The sequence below is a fragment of the Mercurialis annua genome, linkage group LG4 (genome assembly GCF_937616625.2).
Source record: "Mercurialis annua linkage group LG4, ddMerAnnu1.2, whole genome shotgun sequence".
NCBI classification, from domain to species: Eukaryota; Viridiplantae; Streptophyta; class Magnoliopsida; order Malpighiales; family Euphorbiaceae; genus Mercurialis; species Mercurialis annua.
The window spans coordinates 38,344,136-38,362,217 of NC_065573.1; the positions used below are offsets into that span (position 1 = coordinate 38,344,136).

The following is an 18,082-nucleotide window of genomic DNA, read 5'->3' on the forward strand; positions in this document are numbered from 1 at the left end:
TAGTAACCAAAAAATATTGGCTTAATCACCAAAAAAACCCTCACCTTTTAGCCCCTTTTCATTTGCACCCTGACGTTACAATTTTGTCAGTTGCACCCTAATTTGCACCTTTGGATTTCAATTCCACCCTCAAAATCAAATTGGACTCTTTTTCACTCGGGAAAAATTCATAAAAACCCTTATAAAGTACTCGTTTGAACTCTTTTCCACATAAAAAGTTAAAAATGGATGACTTGTTTTAACTTTTTTCAAATGAAAAAGAGATCAATTTAGTACTTGAGGGTGGAATTGAAAACCAAAGGTGCGAATTAGGGTGCAATTGATAAAATTGCAACGTCAGGGTGCATTTGAAAAGGGGTTAAAAGGTGGGGTTTTTTTTGGTGATTAAGCCAAAAATATTCCATCTTATTATTTTTTGTTTATGGCTTTATCTTTTAAAATTTTCACTTTTAATCCAATTTTTTATTTTTACTTCCAATTATAGTCATTTGTCCAAATTTGAGTGAAATAAAATTCAAATATTGTTTATATCATTTTATATTGTTCCAATTTATACTTTTATCATAAATAATTTCAAAAATACAGCAATACAGGAGACTTATTTGAACATTTTTCTATATAATTTAAACAAATAATTATAATTGAAAGTAAAAATTAAAAAATGTACTAAAATTGATGAAAATAGAAAAGCATCATGGCAAGAAAAACTATTTTCAAACATTTCATTAAGAAAATATTACATGTCAAGTTCCTAATTTTTTTCAACTCTCGCTCCTTCATAAGTTGCAAAGAAGCATTCCATTGATATTTCACAAGTTCGAGCCTCCTAATACCACATTCATATATTATTCTATGTAGACCAAATATATACCTCACACGGGCCAATGAATTAAAAAAAAAACAATAATCTATTTCTTTATTTACATTCTTCTCTAGTATCTACTTTTAGTAGATACTGCTACGCCCACTAAAATCAGGAGTTATTATCATCGACCAATCCCGTTCACTTTTGTTTAAATTTTGTACAAATATGACAACAGAACATAAAATTGAAGTACATCTAAGTGTACAATATGACAACAGAACATATATGATATAACAATTTCAGAGATTTAAACAAATCTCTGCAGCATATTGGAATCTCTCCTCTAAATGTACAAGTACTATCATCAGGTAAAAGATCCAAGAATAGCACGCCATCTGACTATTCAATCATTTCTACGTTTAATGATGTATCCTTTTCCGTGAGTGGCGCCGTTCAGTTGCAAAACTCGAGTTTCTGCACAGTTCGTGGTGAATCAAAGAAAGTTCGTGATGAATCAAAGGAAGTCCATGATAAATTGATGACGGGAAGACTTGCAGGATTGAAATTAAAATCAAAGAAACAAACTTACGAATCATCGTCATGTTTAACACATCTTGATGGCTCCTCTTTAGTTCGGGATGATCCGACTACCTGCCACGAAAGAAATGAAATGGAATATAAAACTACAAGTATATCACAAAATTAGTACAAGGTTTAGATAAAGTACGCTAAAGCTTAATCGCTAAAACTTCATCGACATCCACGTCTGATTTGGTTTCCATTTTATTTAAACTGTGTTCCTAAACTCAAACAGTTAATCTCGAAAAGCACTAGTGGCCCAATTGAATGCCGCGCACAAGCATAAAACAGGCTCCACTAAAGTTAATTAAACTAAATGTGCAGTACACATCTATCATTATTTTAGATTCTAAACCAGATCCATATGAGACGGGAGAAATCGATCAAAGAAAGAAACACGATAAGATACTATAAAGTCATTATCAACCACATTCCAATCTTATAAGCAGAAACTTGGTGTCTAGAGCAGATAAAAATCTATCATTCTAGCACAACTATCTCATTTATCTCTTTTACCAAGGACAAAAGTATTAATGCGGAAAAAAACCACAAGATATAAACAACAAGAAGAAAAGTTAGATCGGTTATAAGCAATATGTGGGCAGGCCATTAGTGCAAATAAGTGAATAAAGTGAAATCAGAGAATCTAACATGAGGTAGCAGGGTTTCAGAAACAGCACTTCATCAACTGATCTACGAGAAGTCGATAATTAAATTTATTCTATAGGCATCAGACATTTTTGAGATAAGAAACAAACATCATTAGAACATTGTATACCTGCCAATAACCAACTATAATTTAAAAGCATCAGAAAGTATACTGACCGGGAGATTTACTTGTTTGATGCTCCTGCTATGCTCTTCCAGGTACTCTTCATAAGTCTGAAAAATAGGTAGAAGATACAGCATACAAGTATAAGAAATGACAACAACATGGTGCTATCACTATTTTGATGCATGGGAGTAAATTACAGAATACATATTTGACTGACAAGGGACAAGTATGTCCAATGGTAAGTATACCAAAAGCACTTTTCTGTACACAAATATACTCCTCATGGGCATAATGCATCATCCAAGTTGTGGAAAGAGCATGCACGAAATTGAAATTTTGGAATTGATGACTAGGTGCTCCTGGCTATGTTGATCAGAATGTAGGGGTCCTATGTTCTTGTTGAGGGAAAAGCTTATGAATTAGCAAAGCATTTCGGAAACTTGAGAAAGCAATTCTACTTATTATACTTCTGAGAAATTTCAATTAATTTTTTCTTTCTATGGGAACAGAAACTGATACGTAAGAACAAGAAGAATAAAGAACACCAATAATAACATACAATAACTATTCCTTTCAATAATTTGCTTCACGGATACCTGTTTATCTTCTCAGATAGTTAATTTTAAGATATTACACTATCTTCATTCATGATGGCATGGATAATTACTAGGAAGGTTGACAAGACTTAAAATACAACTTCAATAAGAAAACCGCATAGCTCATACCAATCATGCTCAGTAAGCACAGAGAAGCTAAGATGGAACCCCATATACCATTTCAAGAAAATCATCCTCGCTCAGGGTACCAGCAAGAGGACTTTCTGCTGTCAAACACCAGGCATCAGTTTGAGAAGGCATGTCGTGCTGTACTTGCAAATTGGCACGATTTCCAGTCACTTGAGGATGTATCATCCTTGATAGTTTCGATGCACCGGCAGAATGAGGTAGATTAACACCGCTAGATCCCTGGTATGCCAAATGAGATTTACTTGCTCCAGCACGATGTTGATAAAGAAAGGAAGGATAGGAGCTGGGTGTCCTAACCCATGGCATATGCATCGGCAGGACATTATATTCTCCATCCCCAAGCGAGCATGGAGGGTCCGTAAAAGGCCTTTTTATAGGAATGTCAACCCCAGGACAGCAATTACAATGAGTCAAATTGCAAACTCATCAACTTAAATTAGACAAAATCATATGATTTCAGTTTGCATGGAAATTATACCTTTTTAGCATGTCATCAATATCACCTTCCCCATCAATTAACTCACAAAGGGCTTCTCCTATATCTTCTGGTAATTCCTTCAATAAGGAATTGCAGTCATATAACAATTTCAAAGTGCTGAAAGGGTAAAAACACACCCTGCAAAGAAAATGATACCTGACAATCTCTACTAATTTTAACAGGTTTAAAGTCATTTAGTGGATTCTTGAGATGAAGTGTCTTTTGGAATGGCAGGTCATTCAGCCGCAGCCATTTAACTTTAAAGCTGCGGCCCCAAGGATTATTTTTACTGCACCCTTGGCTCCAGATGTTATCACGCCTCCATCCAACTGTTGACATCATCTGAGCATATCCTTGGAAGAAACCACTCATGTTGACACTAAATATAAGAATGACTTTACCAGAATTCTGCAAGACATATATTTCTCTATAAAGCATCAAGGTTGACAAAGCAGCATATGACACTAAAATAGCATGATCTTACACGAAAGGCCTCTTCCAAAATTGGTTCATTCATGACTTGAGTAGCCCAAATTCCCTCGTCAACTGAGAGTTGAATATTATGATGGTTCAAACTCTTAATGATGAAATACCTTGCATTATACAATTTACCCTTTTTGTTTAAAGGTGGATTTTTTGCCTGATTGTGACCTGCTTTTTCAGCCCTGAGGCTGAGAGAATAGCAATCTTCGTCACCTTTGTAGATCGGGCTCTCTGACAATGAGCAGAAACTAGGTTAACCTAATCCTTAATTAGACAGTTTTAACTTTTAAGTTTTCTTTATATGAACACTTAGGTATACATATCTAATAATGAATAAAGAGAGAAGAAAATAATAAAAAGGAAGGAAATGTAAAGCTGAAAGACATGAGGGCTAAGATAGAATTTTTTTTTCCGCCTCCTATGTCACTATTAACATTTTAATACAGGAATAATTAAGTATAACTAGAAAGCGTATCCTTGGAAATTATATGGAAGGTTAAGGTGGTCTGCAAAATTCACACTGAGAACTACAAAAATAGAGATATGAGCTCTAAAAGTGCAACGAAATTTAAATACGCTATCAGACATACAGCATATAGGAAATGTGCTCTGCAGTACTTACAATTAGTTTCAGTGAGGGGAAAAGAGGAAATGTGAAGTAAAAAATAGACATACAGCACATAATGATCTCAATTTATATCAAGTGTTCATGTTCGCAGCTCAAAAAGAAGCTAGAAGTCTAAAACAGTAAAAGCTTAAATGAGTGAAATGGCCTGTAATTGACCACAAAAAAAGAAGAGAAAAAACGAGTTCTTAACGCAAGAATCTATTACATTTAGATGCGAGCTTATTTTTATTTCTCTAAAATGGTGTGTGAATGATAAGCAGACACAGACGTCTTGTCATTCAGTAGTGAACTGTTTTCCAGCACATGCTTAATGAAGACCAATTTACAGAGCGTAATTCCTTGATGTGAATGATTCACAATGTTGTTCCTAGACTAGATGTGACTCAGCTTGCAGTGACTTAACAAATCCATTTGGTCGCTATACTTAATTCTCTCTCATGTTTACAGCATTTAAGGGCATTGTTTTAGAAATTATTGGGCACTCATCTGGCAATCTTTTGTGTTAATTTCATATTTTTGCAACTACTGACAATTTCTGACTCCCTAGAAAAAAATGAAACATAGTAGGTTCCCAGCAAAATAGATATTTGCCCTCTATCTAAACATCATCCACAGCAAAAAAAATGAAAATATACAAATTTATTACATCCAATATATATCTATTACTTTCATTTGAGAAGAATTCTAACAAATGCTTTACTCATAAAGTGGAAGAAAGTCGCTCCAAATTACATAAAAACGCATCAAGAATCATCAAGAGATCCTACTAGCGAAACAGTGAAGAAACACAAAAAGAAACGATTTCACTAAGACAAAGATTTAAAGATTGTTAGCACGCACCGACGTTCTTGTAACATAATAACAGTAGAATGTACATCATATATTCATATGGGAAAATAAGATCTCGCAATATTACCTGGATCATCAAAATTCCCCATATCATGTTTCCAGTCAGTTACTGAGGAATCTACCACCGATGCATTTTCTTTTGTAGTATCAGAAGACATGTGTTTACCGACTCCTGCATCAAAAACATAGAAGGCGAAAAAAGATTTTAGTTCATTTTTTATGAAAACCAACAGTTTAGCACGCAAGCAAAGCTGATTGCAATTGAACGAATACATTAGGAAACTACCAAAACACAAGTGTTCTAGCAAACCCTGCACCGAACTCGAAGGTAAAAACAAGAAAATCTTTAGAAATTAATTGCAGTGGTAACAATAAACTACAAACATACGCACTATTTACCACGATAGCCATTTTATAGCAGTTTCAATTCACAATTAGTCTTTGACAAAATAAAATTCACAATTAGCATAAAAGCAGATTAATAAACATAAATGTAGGCAAATTCATCACCATGAACACATTCAAAATACAAGCATTAGCTAATTAATTAGTTTGGTCTTGCTACAGAATTCAAAAATGAACCACAGTAAGCTAAATTAATAATTAGCATAGAATTTCCAGGAACACGAATTCTACCAGCTCAAAAACACAGTACCTCGAGAAACGTGAAGAATGAATTAGAGTAAAATCTTGTGTTGCGGTTGAGTAGAGAGAGTGAGAGTGTTCTTCGTTTTTTGGTGATAAGTCTGTTAAAAAAAACAGTTGAAAGCACAAGCCCTAGTTTTGTTTTTGCGCTATTCAGTAGTACTACAGTCAAAATAATATTTGTATTTCTCGTCCCGTCAAACAAAACTTCATGCCTTATTTATTTTAGGCTTCACGCATCTTTGGAGTACTTTACTTTATGTAGTAGTATCATCCATCGTCTATATGACTACTTATTTAATTAAAATATTTTTAAAATGTGTTTGTTTTCCAGCAAAAAATTAAATCGATTCTTCAATTTATAACTAAAATTAAATAACTTACTTCCAGCAATTTTGATCGATTAAAAACAATCCTCATAAGTTTAAGTATATTAAGGACAAAATTGTATAATTTAAATAAATTTGGCAATCGGTAGAATCCAATTATATCATAATATCCTTATTTGATTTAAAGATAGAGAAAATTATATTTAATTGATTTGAAAATAGAAAAATTTATCTTTAATTAATCAAGATAACTGAAAATAAGTAATTTGATCTTGAATTATAAATTTATGGATAGATGTTTGATATTTTACTTGTGTATTTCTATTCTAAAAAATATAATTAGATAAAAAATCATCAATTAATATTTTTTGTTTCACTAATATATTCATGAATAAATCATATATAATTTGCATGTAAATCTTCTAATTTTTAAGTTGAGCATATTAATCTGATCAAGAAAATCTCCAATTTTTTAATAGGCTGATAATCTTTCTAATCGTTTCAAAAGAAGAAAGACCTTAATTATAGACTTTTAATTTAGTTAAAGTTAGTAGATAGTTTTCCGCCTAAAATCATCTCTTTTAAAAAATGATCATTCAGCCGTTTAAAGTAGGAGAGATTTTGTCTTACCGTATAGATATGAGAAGCTATGAATAAAAATATTCATGCTGGGAATTATTTTAATATTTTAGCTGCGATTCGTACTCTAACTTCTCGGGATTAGTGTGTTCGTGTTATCCATGTATACAGAAAAGCAAATTTTGCAGCTGATCGCTGTTATTTATCATGATAGGCCTCCTCCTAATTTAATCCATTAGCTTAACCACGATATATGAATATCTCATAACCGTATTACGTATGTGTAAATTTTTTTCTTTTGTCATAATTGTTAGTTATGGAGGCATGATTTGCACGCATCTCTTGATGCACTTGTGTAATTGGCTTTAGGTTGTCTTTTTTTTTTTTATAGCAAACAAGAAATATAAAATTTTATAAATTATAAATTAAATAAAACATACTTCTTAATTTATAAAATATAAACTAAGCAAAGAAACAGGGGAGGGAATTTCCGGCCAAAAACTGTTGCGTCAAAACTATGATCTTGGTGTTGTGCTTTTAAAGAGGATAGTTTCACATTACGTGTTATGCACGTGGCTCATAACGCAACTTGTCAATAAACATATTAGTAAATTTATTATAATTATATTAATTTTTTATTTATAATTAATATTAAATTAGTTACAAAATTTTATAAAAATAAATATAATATATTCAGTTATTAAATTTTTTTTTCCATACTGAATGTATTCTTCTTTTGATTTTATAATAACCATAATTAAATAATTAACTTAATTATATTAATAATATCTTTAAAAATAATAAAATAGAAATTTAAATAATATTATATTGACCAAATACAATATTTTAATTTTGTAGTTCAATCAAACTAAAAGATAGGTGTTCTTACTAATTTAGAGACAATTTTGTTATTTTTTACATACTAAAAACTAAATTCGAGATAATTTAGCTACCTATTCTCATTAGAACTTTAATTATAATAGTGATTAATTAAATAATTAATTAGTTAATGACTATAGAACCTTTATTTATTAGTAAACTGAAAAAGATTATTCAGTATGTCTGTCCCCATAATAACCATAACTAAATAATTAACTTAATTTGATTAATAATATCTTTAAAAAATAATAAGATAGAAATTTAAATAATAATATACTGACCACAGTATTTTAATTTTGTAGTTCAATCAAATTAAAAGATAGGTATTCCTACTAATTCGGAGACAATTTAGTTATTTTTTACATACTAAAAACTAAATTGGAGATAATTTAGCTACATATTCTAATTAGAACTTTAATTACAATAGTAATTAATTAAATAATTAATTAGTTACTGACTATAAAACATTTATTTAGTAGTAAACTGAAAAAGATTATTCAGTAAATTTGCATGTTCCCTCCCCCCCACCGTCTGTGCTTTTATATATAATATAGGATAAATTTTTAGATAGACTCGGCCTACCACGTCATCCATGGAATAAACCAAACATATCATAACACCTCATTAAAATGAGGGTATTCTTGTAATATTATTATTAAAAAGTGTATGCAAATGACAAATGAAATTGATTTTTGTAGAAAAGGACAAAAAGATTCAAATAAAAATTAAAAATATGTAAATTTTTTTAGGGATAATGTTATCAAAATGCATAAAATATACATGTGTTCTCAATTTAATCACAAATTTTAAAACGTCTCAATTGTATGCATGAACTTTCATTTTTTTCTCAATTCGATACATGGAGTCATAATATGATGATGTGGCTGCCAAAAATGATGTCCACCTCAACAAAATTACACAAATAAATGAGTGTCACGTCATCATATGCATCAAATTGAAAAAAAAATGAAAGTTCTTATATATATTTGAGACGTTTTTAAAATTTATGATTAATTTGAGAAAACATATATAATTTATTAACATTACCCCATTCATTTAATATTTAATTGGCTAGTTAGGTATTCTTTAAAATAAAGAGCATCTTTTGTAAAATAAAGAGCATCTTAAAGATAAAGAGTGATATTTAAAATTTTACTCCAATGGACTCTTTAATATCAGTTTTTTATTGTATATAATTTTAATAATTAATAATAAAATAAAAATATTAAATAATAATATTAAATTAATTGCCTCTTTAATATTAAATTTTATTTTATTTTGTTTTTATATAAAATATTAATAAAATATTAAATATTAATAAAATAATTTTTATTTATTTAATTTTTTATTCATTTATTTATTCAGTTTCTTGACTAAAATTAAAAATATAATATTTAAAAGTAAAAATAACCACTTTATTTTTTTAAAATTTAAAATTTTACTATTTGAAAAATCAAGTAGAGTGTGGAGAGCCATTTTCACTCTCTACTCTAAATATTTAGAATAGAGAGTCCATTGGACTCTTAATTTATTATTAAACTCTTTAATTTAAAGAGTTTGACAATTTTAGAGAGTCCATTGGGGATGCTCTAAAATATGGAGTCTTCCTTTCGTCTATTACTTGGCATAAACTAAATTTGGGCACCTACTAATTTCAACATTTGGATTCAATGGAAAACCTTCCCCTTGTCCTTCTTCACCGCCGCTCCGATTTCACTCTTCCGTTAAAAGACCGGCTATCTTCTCATTTCCCCCTCCTTGACTCGGCCGATTCACAAGACTCCATCAGCTCCTTCTTATCCAGCCATGCTCATTCTATAAGAGTCCTCATCTGCGCCGGCTGGATCCCCATAACCTCAGAAATTCTCAGTCTCCTACCTTCTTTGGAGCTCATAGTGGCAACCAGTGCCGGCCTTGATCACATCGATCTGCAGGACTGCCGTCGCCGTGGAATTACTATTACCAACGCCAGTTTGGCTTTTGCGGAGGACGTTGCTGATATAGCAGTAGCGTTACTGATCGATGTTTTACGCAGAGTATCATCGGGTGATCGGTTTGTTCGTACTGGCTCGTGGCTAATGGAAGGAGATTACCCTCTTGGTTTTAAGGTCCAATTTACTTCTTCTTTTCTCACGTTATTTGCTTTCATGGTACCAAACTTTTGCTCATAATTTCAAGGTTTAATTGCGTAAAAATCACAAACTTTAGCGTATTTTACAAATTTAACATAAACTTTCAGTGACAAATTAATACACAAACTTTTGATTTTTGGCAATTTTAGCACCGATCAATTTTTCGTGAAAAAAATGTTGATGTGTACACCGGAATCACCACTATTCCGGCGTCCACATCAGCATTTTTTCCTATTTTTTTAAAGGAAAATTGATCGGTACTAAAATTGTAAAAAATTAAAAGTTTGTGTATTAATTTATCAAAATTGAAAGTTTATATTAAATTTGCAAAACAGGTTAAAGTTTATGATTTTTTACGCCATTAAACCTCATTTCAATTTGATATGGAAACTTCGTTTTATATGAAAGTATAAGTAAATTTACATTTGAAGTGATTAAAAAAAAACCCAGACTCATACAAGTTGAGATAATATATGATAACCGGACAAATAATAGTATCAAATTAATAATAAGAATCAGGATGTAATGAAGTAGAATTGAAACACTATCAAATTCAAATTATAACGGAATATCAATTGCTTTCTTGTCTAGTGGCGAAATTAGAATTTTCACTTGGTTGTCAAATTTTGTTTGGCCGAATGAAATATCATTCACCTACTTTTTATGAAAAAGTAGGCCAAACAATGCGTCGTTAGACAATTAAAAAATACTGAAAAAAGCTATCGCCCTATTTAAAATTTTAAAAAATAAATATTAATTTTATCATTTTATTTATACAATTAGTTAATTTATTAAGTATCAACTCATCAATAATTTATTAAATATCAACTAATAAAAAAACTCATCAATAATTTATTAAGTATGAAATCATTAATAAATTTATTTAATTATTTAAAAATTTACAAAAAAATACTTATAATAAAAAATAAGAAAAGTAAGAAAAAATATTTTTAAAAAAGGATGAAATTATAATAAATTTGCACTAAAGCAATAAAAATAACGAGTTTGAAAATTTAAATGGAATAAATTGAGAAATAATTAAGATTTTAGAAATTAAATTTAAGATTTTTTATTAGGTCATAGAAGATAAAAAATATAAGAAAATGTACTAATTGGAATTATGTACATTGAGTTAGGGGCTCACTAATTTAGCCTCCCTACTCATTAAAACGATGCCGTTTTGACTTCGTTTAAAATAATATTATTTTACTTCTAAATTCTTAAAGATATTAAAGGCCAGAACAACGTCGTTGTGGCTCTCTATAAAATTAAAAATTAAAATCAGTTTTCAAATCAATTAGTTTCATCAAAAGGGGGCGCCTTCCATTAATAAAAGGGGCCGGAGGTGTTTGAAGGGGATCAACAGTACTTGAAGTCTTCGTTTGGAACTCCAGCATAACCAATGAGCCAGGCCTACTACGCATATTAAATTTTGATTGTGATTCATGCGATTTGCCTAGTGCTTTTATGTCTACCTCAACATCTTCTTCTTCTTTTCTTTTTGTAAATTCACATCAATTCCTAATTATAGAATATTAATTATTTGTTTAATTCAATATTCATGACTCAAAGGAGTTGACATTTTAATTTTGTACAAATTAATTAAAATTATAAATCTTTTAAATATTTGTATAAATAAAGTATATGTCTTGTCCTGCCTTTTGTCAATAAAATTATTGTACATAAACCACATGTGCCCATATAACTCACCTGCTGTCTTCAACGCTTGGACTCGATGGAAAACCATCCCCTTGTCCTTCTCTACCGTCGCCCAGAATTCAATCTTCCGATCAAAGACCGCCTATCGTCTCATTTCCCCCTCCTTGACTCGGCCGATTCACAAAACTCCATCAGCTCCTTCCTATCCGCCTATGCTCATTCTGTAAGAGTCCTCATCGGCGCCAGCTGGCTCCCGATCACCTCAGAAATTCTCGGTCTCCTGCCTTCTTTGGAGCTCATAGTGGAAAACAGTGCTGGCCTTGATCACGTCGATCTGCAGGACTGCCGTCGCCGTGGAATTACTGTTACCAACGCTAGTTTGGCTTTTGCGGAGGACGTTGCTGATCTAGCTGTAGCATTACTGATCGATGTTTTACGGAGAATATCGTCGGCTGATCGGTTTGTTCGTGCGGGCTCCTGGCTAATGGAAGTAGATTACCCTCTTGGCTTTAAGGTCTAATCTAATTCTTCTTTTTTCAGGTTATTAGCTTTTATAGTACCCAGATTTTGCTCATAAACATACTTTTAGCTAAATCTTTATTTGAATACGAATTAAAATTTCGATATCAAATTAATACTAAGGATATTAATTTGATTTAAATCACGTTAAGTTTGACTTTGGTTCTACCTCAGTAGATTAATTGAAATTCGAACTCGACTTGACCCAGTTTTTGCATAAAAAATTAAAGATTTAATTTCAATATAAAATAAAGATAATACTGTAAATAAATATAATTATAAAGGGTACAAATATAAATAACTAAAGCCCGATTAGGCTCACGAGTTTAATCGAGTTGATTATGAATATTTTTTTGAGTCAATCACAAGTTTAAGGATAAAAATTTGATACCATAAGGGCTAATAAACCTCTTCTTTTCCGCTGTCTTGCAAAATCTGGATCAGTAAAAACTTGGGACTGACGCTTCAAGAAAATGCAGTTAGGAGGCAAACGGGTTGGGATAGTTGGATTTGGAAGCATCGGTTCTAAAATTGCCAAAAGACTAATATCTTTCGGCTGCAAAATTGCATACAATTCAAGGACAAAGAAGCCATCTGCTCCCTACCAATACTACACTAGTGTTAATGATCTTGCTGCAGATAGTAATATCCTCATTCTTGCTTGTTCCCTCACAGAACAAACGCGCCATATCATTAATCAGGGTGTGCTCACAGCATTAGGCCAAGACGGAGTGATCATTAATGTCGGACGCGGTGGTCTTATTGATGAAAAAGTACTCGTAGAGTTCTTGATGCAAGGGAAAATTGGGGGTGCAGGACTTGATGTGTTTGAAAATGAACCCCATGTGCCGAAAGAACTGTTTTCTTTACAAAATGTTGTGTTTTCTCCACATCGCGGTGCCTTGACTCCAGAATCTTTGGATGCAGTAATTGAGTTAACTGTTGCAAATGTCGAGGCTTTTTTTTCAAATGAACCTCTAAAGTCAGTTGTTCAGCTCGAGTAGAGCTGGTATTATTTGATCATTCTTCGCAATAACATTGCGATACTTAAATTAAACAGTGTTTTGGATTCTCCTAATGGAACATGGAGACATAAATAAAAAGTGTATTTGTAATTCTAACTATGCATTCGGTCAAACATTGCATCAAAGCAGAGAAGTAATTGTTCTATTTCTAGCCAAAAAAGATGGGGTCCCTTAAACTTCAAGATATTATATATCCATTTTTATTGCTAAATTTAATAAAGTATCTGTGTTTTGTCCGTCGCTGAAGGTAGATAGCGACAAAATTATCTCGTCACGAACAAACACCACAGTGAAATAATTGTTCTTTTTAAAAGGGCAAAAGGTACAAAAAAAGCTATCGAGTTTTTTCAGTTGATACAAATAGCTCATTGTACTAAAAAAGTACATATAACCACCTGAACTCGATTTTTTTAGTACAAATAACTGACTGCCGCTAACAAAATCTTAACTCCGTTAAGTTTATAAGTATAAGGTACAAAAAAACCATCATACTTTTTAAAATGGACAAATATAATCCTATAAAACATTAAATCTTATATTTATTTTTTAGACAATTATATTATTACCTTAATAAAGGTATATATTCATTATAATTTAGCATATTTTATATAAATTATATATATAGTATTTGAAATATAAAAATATTTTTCAATCAATAATAACATATATAAATTATTAATTTTTATACATTCTTTAAAATATTTATGTATATATTGAAATATTATAAATATATAATAATATTATCATTTCTAAGAATATAATAATAGTAATAATAATAATAACAATATACCACAGCTATTTTAATAAAAAATATTATATAATAACCAACGTGTTGTTGCTCAAATGATATAAGCGTTGGACAACAAAACTGTTCCTCTCACAAACGCTCCTCCTCCCTCAATTATAAAGAAATATATTATATAATATTAAATTTACATATGACTAGTATGTTAATATATATTATTATAATATATAAAATAATATATATACATATATATATATATATATATATATGTGTATATATATATATATATATTATATTTTTAGAATTTAATATTATTATACATTTATAATATATTAGTATATAAATAGATATTTTAAGAATATGTAAAAATTAATAATGTATATAAGACATTAGTGAATGAAAAATATTTTTATATTTCAAATACTATATATATAATTTATATGGTATTTTCTAAAATTAAACGGATATATAGCATTTTTAAGGCAATAATAGAAATGTTTTAAAAAAATTATAAGATCTAATATTTTATAGGATTTTATTTGCTCTTTTTTAAAAGTATGATGGTTTTTTTGTATTTAAACTATAGCGGAGTTAACATTCTGTTAGTGGCAATAGGTTATTTGTACCAAAAAATCGAATTCAGAAGGTTGTATGTTCTGTTTTTAGTATAATGTGTTATTTGTACAAACTGAAAAAATTCAATGGTTCTTTTGTACCTTTTGCCTTTTAAAAGAACAATTATTTCAGCGTGCATCTCAGGTTCGCACTGTTTGCGAAATGGACGTCGAAGAAACTCAAAAACGACAACAAGGCAAAGACGACCGGCCGTTAGTAGTAATTCACCGCCCTCCGTCCTCCGACAACCCATTCAGAGACCGTCTCGAGCGTCACTTTAACCTCCTCGACCCACAGGACCATTATCCCAACCCGACCCATCTCTTTCTTCTCAACAACGCCCGAACCGCACGTGTCTTGCTCTATCTGGGCCTCCCCACTGCTATCTCTAAGGAGCTCCTCTCTTTACTCCCATCTCTTCAGCTCATTGTGGGGTCCAGTTCCGGCGTTGACCATGTTGACTTAACGGAGTGCCGGCGGAGGGGAATTCAAGTTACTAATGCTGGCTCTGCTTTCTCTGAGGATGTTGCTGATTATGCTGTGGGTTTGCTGATTGATGTGTTGAGGAAAATTTCTTCTGCTGATCGGTTCGTTCGAGCCGGCCGCTGGCCTGGTCAGGGAGATTATCCTCTTGGTTTTAAGGTTTGATTCTTTTCAGTGTTTTTATGTATTTGGTGTTCAATTAGGAAAATATTCTGATCTGCATTCAATTAATACCCAAAATACCCAATTGAATTTTGACAACTGATTTGTAACATCACGATTTTAACAACTGCAGTTAGGAAAAAAGCGAATTGGGATTGTAGGACTAGGAAATATAGGCTCGGAAGTTGCTAAAAGGATCGTATCATTCGGCTGCAAGATTTCCTACACATCGCGAAAGAAGAAGCCTTTTGTTACATTTCCGTATTACTCGAATGTTGGTGATCTTGCAACCAATAGTGATGTTTTAATTCTCTGCTGTGCATTGACTGAGGAAACCTATCACATGATAAATAAAGATGTCATGGTTGCTTTAGGAAAGGAAGGAGTGATCGTTAATGTTGGGCGTGGGGAACTTATCGATGAGAAGGAATTGGTAAGGTTGTTAGCGAGAGGTGAAGTGGGTGGTGCAGGGCTTGATGTATTCGAGAATGAACCTCAGGTGCCGAGTGAGTTATCTGCGTTAGATAACGTTGTGTTGTCTCCTCATCTGGCATTTGCCACTCCAGAATGCATTGATGCTGTGGAAGAATTGATTATGTACAATTTGAAGGCCTTCTTTGAAGACAAACCTTTGCGGTCAGTTGTCAAACTTGACTAAAGTATAGGCTTCTCTTCTGCAAATTCCATCTGTAAGCTGTTTTCTATAGTGAGGGCAGTAGAAATTATGCCTCACTGCTAATGCAGAGTAGCATGGAAATTGGAAAGTGCAGCTTCTTGAAATGAAATTACAGGTAAAATTTTCAAAACTTGGTATTTCTAGGTTTATATGTCGGAAATCTCTGATATATTTTGCTCTGATGTCCTGTTCTATTGATTAGCCTGTTAAATTATTGTTAAAAATTAAATAATCATGAGCAGAGGTTTTTAAGAACAAAATGTAGAAGAGCTTCACGAGTCTGAAAGACTGAATGGAAAGAGGCTGACTGATTTTTATTATATACATTGAATTAATTTCTGAATTCAGACATAGTAATTGACCACCAATACTCATCCATAGGAGTCAGAATGACTGTATATTGTTCAGTGAAACAGTTAACCCGCCATAATACAAGTTTAAGGTCAAGGCTTATGTTCAGTGTTAGGGACGGTCTCTTGGATCGTCTTGAAAAGTTTATGCTCAATATGTTGAGCAAAAGTGCGAGGAGGGAACATCGCTGGTTCTTTCTCAGTCACAACATCCAGCAATGGCTTAAGGATGATTTTCTCCTTTGGCGGCTCACAAAAAACTGCCCAAGAAATCCTGACCTTCTCCTTATTAACAAGCCCTCTATGAAGAATACTTTTATACTTTCCATTACTTAAGATCTCTATTGTATCTCCAATGTGCATGATGATGGAGTTTTGAATGCATTTTGCTGTAACCCATTTGCTTTGATAAAAAAGTTGCAGACCAGGAACCATGTTATGGAGGATGAAAGTGAGTGCACTTATATCAGTATGAGCTTCGACTCCGAGTGCAAGTTCTGGCTGAGGGCATTTTGGGTAGTAGTTGATTTTCATTTGTAGTTGTAGCTCGTCGACCTCTTTTTCGAGTCTTTGTTCTTCGAGTCCTAATCCAAGTGACAATATAGACATGATTTTTGTTGCTAGTGCTCTTAGTTTCCTTGCATACTCACTTGTCACCTCTCTGCAAATATTTTTGTCTTGGATTTGTTAGTTCTTAGAGAGTGTTAGTTATATATTTGTATGTCACCGAAAGAGACTCAATATGTTTTGGGGTTAAATGTTTTTACAGTTATTGAAATATACTTCCTTTACAAATGGTTACTTAACGTTTTCATTGTTACATTTTAATCATTGAACTTATTTTTCCAACAACGTGAGGCCACTCAATCAATTTCGGCCAATAATTGTCTCTGTGGACAACGGATTGTCTACATGATAAAGTTGGACATCCAGCAGGCCACATAGATAATTATTTACCAGAATCAATTAGATAATCTCTTGTTGTTAGAAAAATAAAAGTCCGGTCACTAAGCTATGACTTAAAATAAAATGTTGATAATCGTTTTGTAAGAAGTGTATAGTTAGGAACACTGTCCCACAAAAGATATCTTAAACATCAACGGGGTAGAATGATATTTTTTATTAATATATGTTATAAATAAATATTGGAATGTAAAAATGTTTGCAGGAGGATCATGTCTAATCCAGTAATCCTCACTCTGGCTCAAGCGAGGCGGATGAAACCTGACCTAATGATCAGGTATTATTTTCGTGCAAGATAGAGGACCGGTCAAGATTTAAATGTGCAATTTGATTAAACTTACATGTAATCTGTCGGAGTGTTAGGCCAAATAGACAAGTCCCGTTTGTCCTCAGGATAAACAAGATGAAAAAAATAATCCTCCCACTCAAGCTGTCCACTAGCACTATTAGCAAGCTTACTTCCATAACCCTGAATCTTTCCTGAATTCTGATCATTACTATATCTCTCTTTTTCCTCAACAGGAAGACTAAAAAAACCCTCTCCAGCTTTCTTGACCCGACCCATAAGTTCAACAGAAATTCCATGGTTAATTAAGTGCATAACTCCCCACTCTTTCGCTGCTTCTACAAGCTTGTCCCTGCATTTCTGTTTTATTTCTATATCTTCGGAATCGATTTCTTTTAGATCAATTATTGGAACTCGAGGCCCGTCATTTTTGTTCTCTTCTTCGAATATATTTCCGATGCCTGCTAATTCTCCATGTGGGCGAATATATTCTTTAGGGATTGACTTGTTATTGCTGTTTGATATGGTTTCTACTCTTGCAGTCGCCATTATTAATTCTAGCTAGCAGGAAAAGGGTATGAAAATGCTGTCGTTTGGTGTTGAAAATCTAGTCGTTTTGGTGTTTTTAGAGTGTATGGAAGCTGAAATGGAGTATGAATATAATGGCATTGTATAGTGGAGTTTTAGTGTAT

General features: G+C 32.1%; 4 protein-coding genes across 10 annotated transcripts; 2 read left to right on the forward strand and 2 right to left on the reverse strand.

Moving 5' to 3' along the window:
- Nucleotides 1-889: 889 nt before the first annotated feature.
- Nucleotides 890-6,203, reverse strand: LOC126678003 (uncharacterized). Of its 2 annotated transcripts, XM_050372847.2 has the most exons (9): nt 5,999-6,201; nt 5,411-5,515; nt 3,868-4,097; nt 3,540-3,791; nt 3,384-3,460; nt 2,933-3,272; nt 2,210-2,266; nt 1,395-1,456; nt 890-1,279 (listed from the first exon to the last, which is right to left on the reverse strand). In XM_050372847.2, exons 2-9 carry the CDS (start codon nt 5,499-5,501, stop codon nt 1,225-1,227), a joined length of 1,164 nt encoding a protein of 387 aa, XP_050228804.1. In that variant the 5' UTR covers nt 5,502-5,515; nt 5,999-6,201; the 3' UTR covers nt 890-1,224. The 2 variants fall into 2 exon arrangements, 1 of the variants encoding a protein (XP_050228804.1); XR_007640657.2 differs by lacking the exon at nt 890-1,279 and having other exon boundaries at nt 1,439-1,456; nt 2,885-3,272; nt 5,999-6,203.
- Nucleotides 6,204-9,378: 3,175 nt separating this feature from the next.
- LOC126678746 (glyoxylate/hydroxypyruvate reductase HPR3-like) lies at nt 9,379-13,200 on the forward strand. Of its 2 annotated transcripts, none has more exons than XM_050373645.2 (2): nt 9,379-9,883; nt 12,565-13,200. In XM_050373645.2, the coding sequence occupies exons 1-2, from the start codon at nt 9,446-9,448 to the stop codon at nt 13,087-13,089; spliced, it is 963 nt and encodes a 320-aa protein (XP_050229602.1). In that variant the 5' UTR covers nt 9,379-9,445; the 3' UTR covers nt 13,090-13,200. The 2 variants fall into 2 exon arrangements, with proteins under 2 accessions (XP_050229602.1, XP_050229601.1); XM_050373644.2 differs by lacking the exon at nt 9,379-9,883 and adding an exon at nt 11,544-12,080.
- Nucleotides 13,201-14,596: 1,396 nt separating this feature from the next.
- On the forward strand, nt 14,597-17,901 carry LOC126678745 (glyoxylate/hydroxypyruvate reductase HPR3-like). 5 transcript variants are annotated; one of them, XR_007640719.2, is made up of 3 exons: nt 14,597-15,112; nt 15,249-15,906; nt 17,310-17,901. XR_007640719.2 is itself a non-coding variant. In XM_050373643.2 (2 exons), exons 1-2 carry the CDS (start codon nt 14,633-14,635, stop codon nt 15,771-15,773), a joined length of 1,005 nt encoding a protein of 334 aa, XP_050229600.1. In that variant the 5' UTR covers nt 14,597-14,632; the 3' UTR covers nt 15,774-16,942. The 5 variants fall into 5 exon arrangements, 1 of the variants encoding a protein (XP_050229600.1); XR_007640717.2 differs by lacking the exon at nt 17,310-17,901 and adding an exon at nt 16,173-16,942; XR_007640718.2 differs by lacking the exon at nt 17,310-17,901 and adding an exon at nt 16,200-16,942.
- On the reverse strand, nt 16,112-17,939 carry LOC126678744 (leucoanthocyanidin dioxygenase). Its single transcript, XM_050373641.2, has 2 exons — nt 17,446-17,939; nt 16,112-16,802 (listed from the first exon to the last, which is right to left on the reverse strand). The coding sequence occupies exons 1-2, from the start codon at nt 17,937-17,939 to the stop codon at nt 16,235-16,237; spliced, it is 1,062 nt and encodes a 353-aa protein (XP_050229598.1). The 3' UTR covers nt 16,112-16,234.
- Nucleotides 17,940-18,082: the final 143 nt, after the last annotated feature.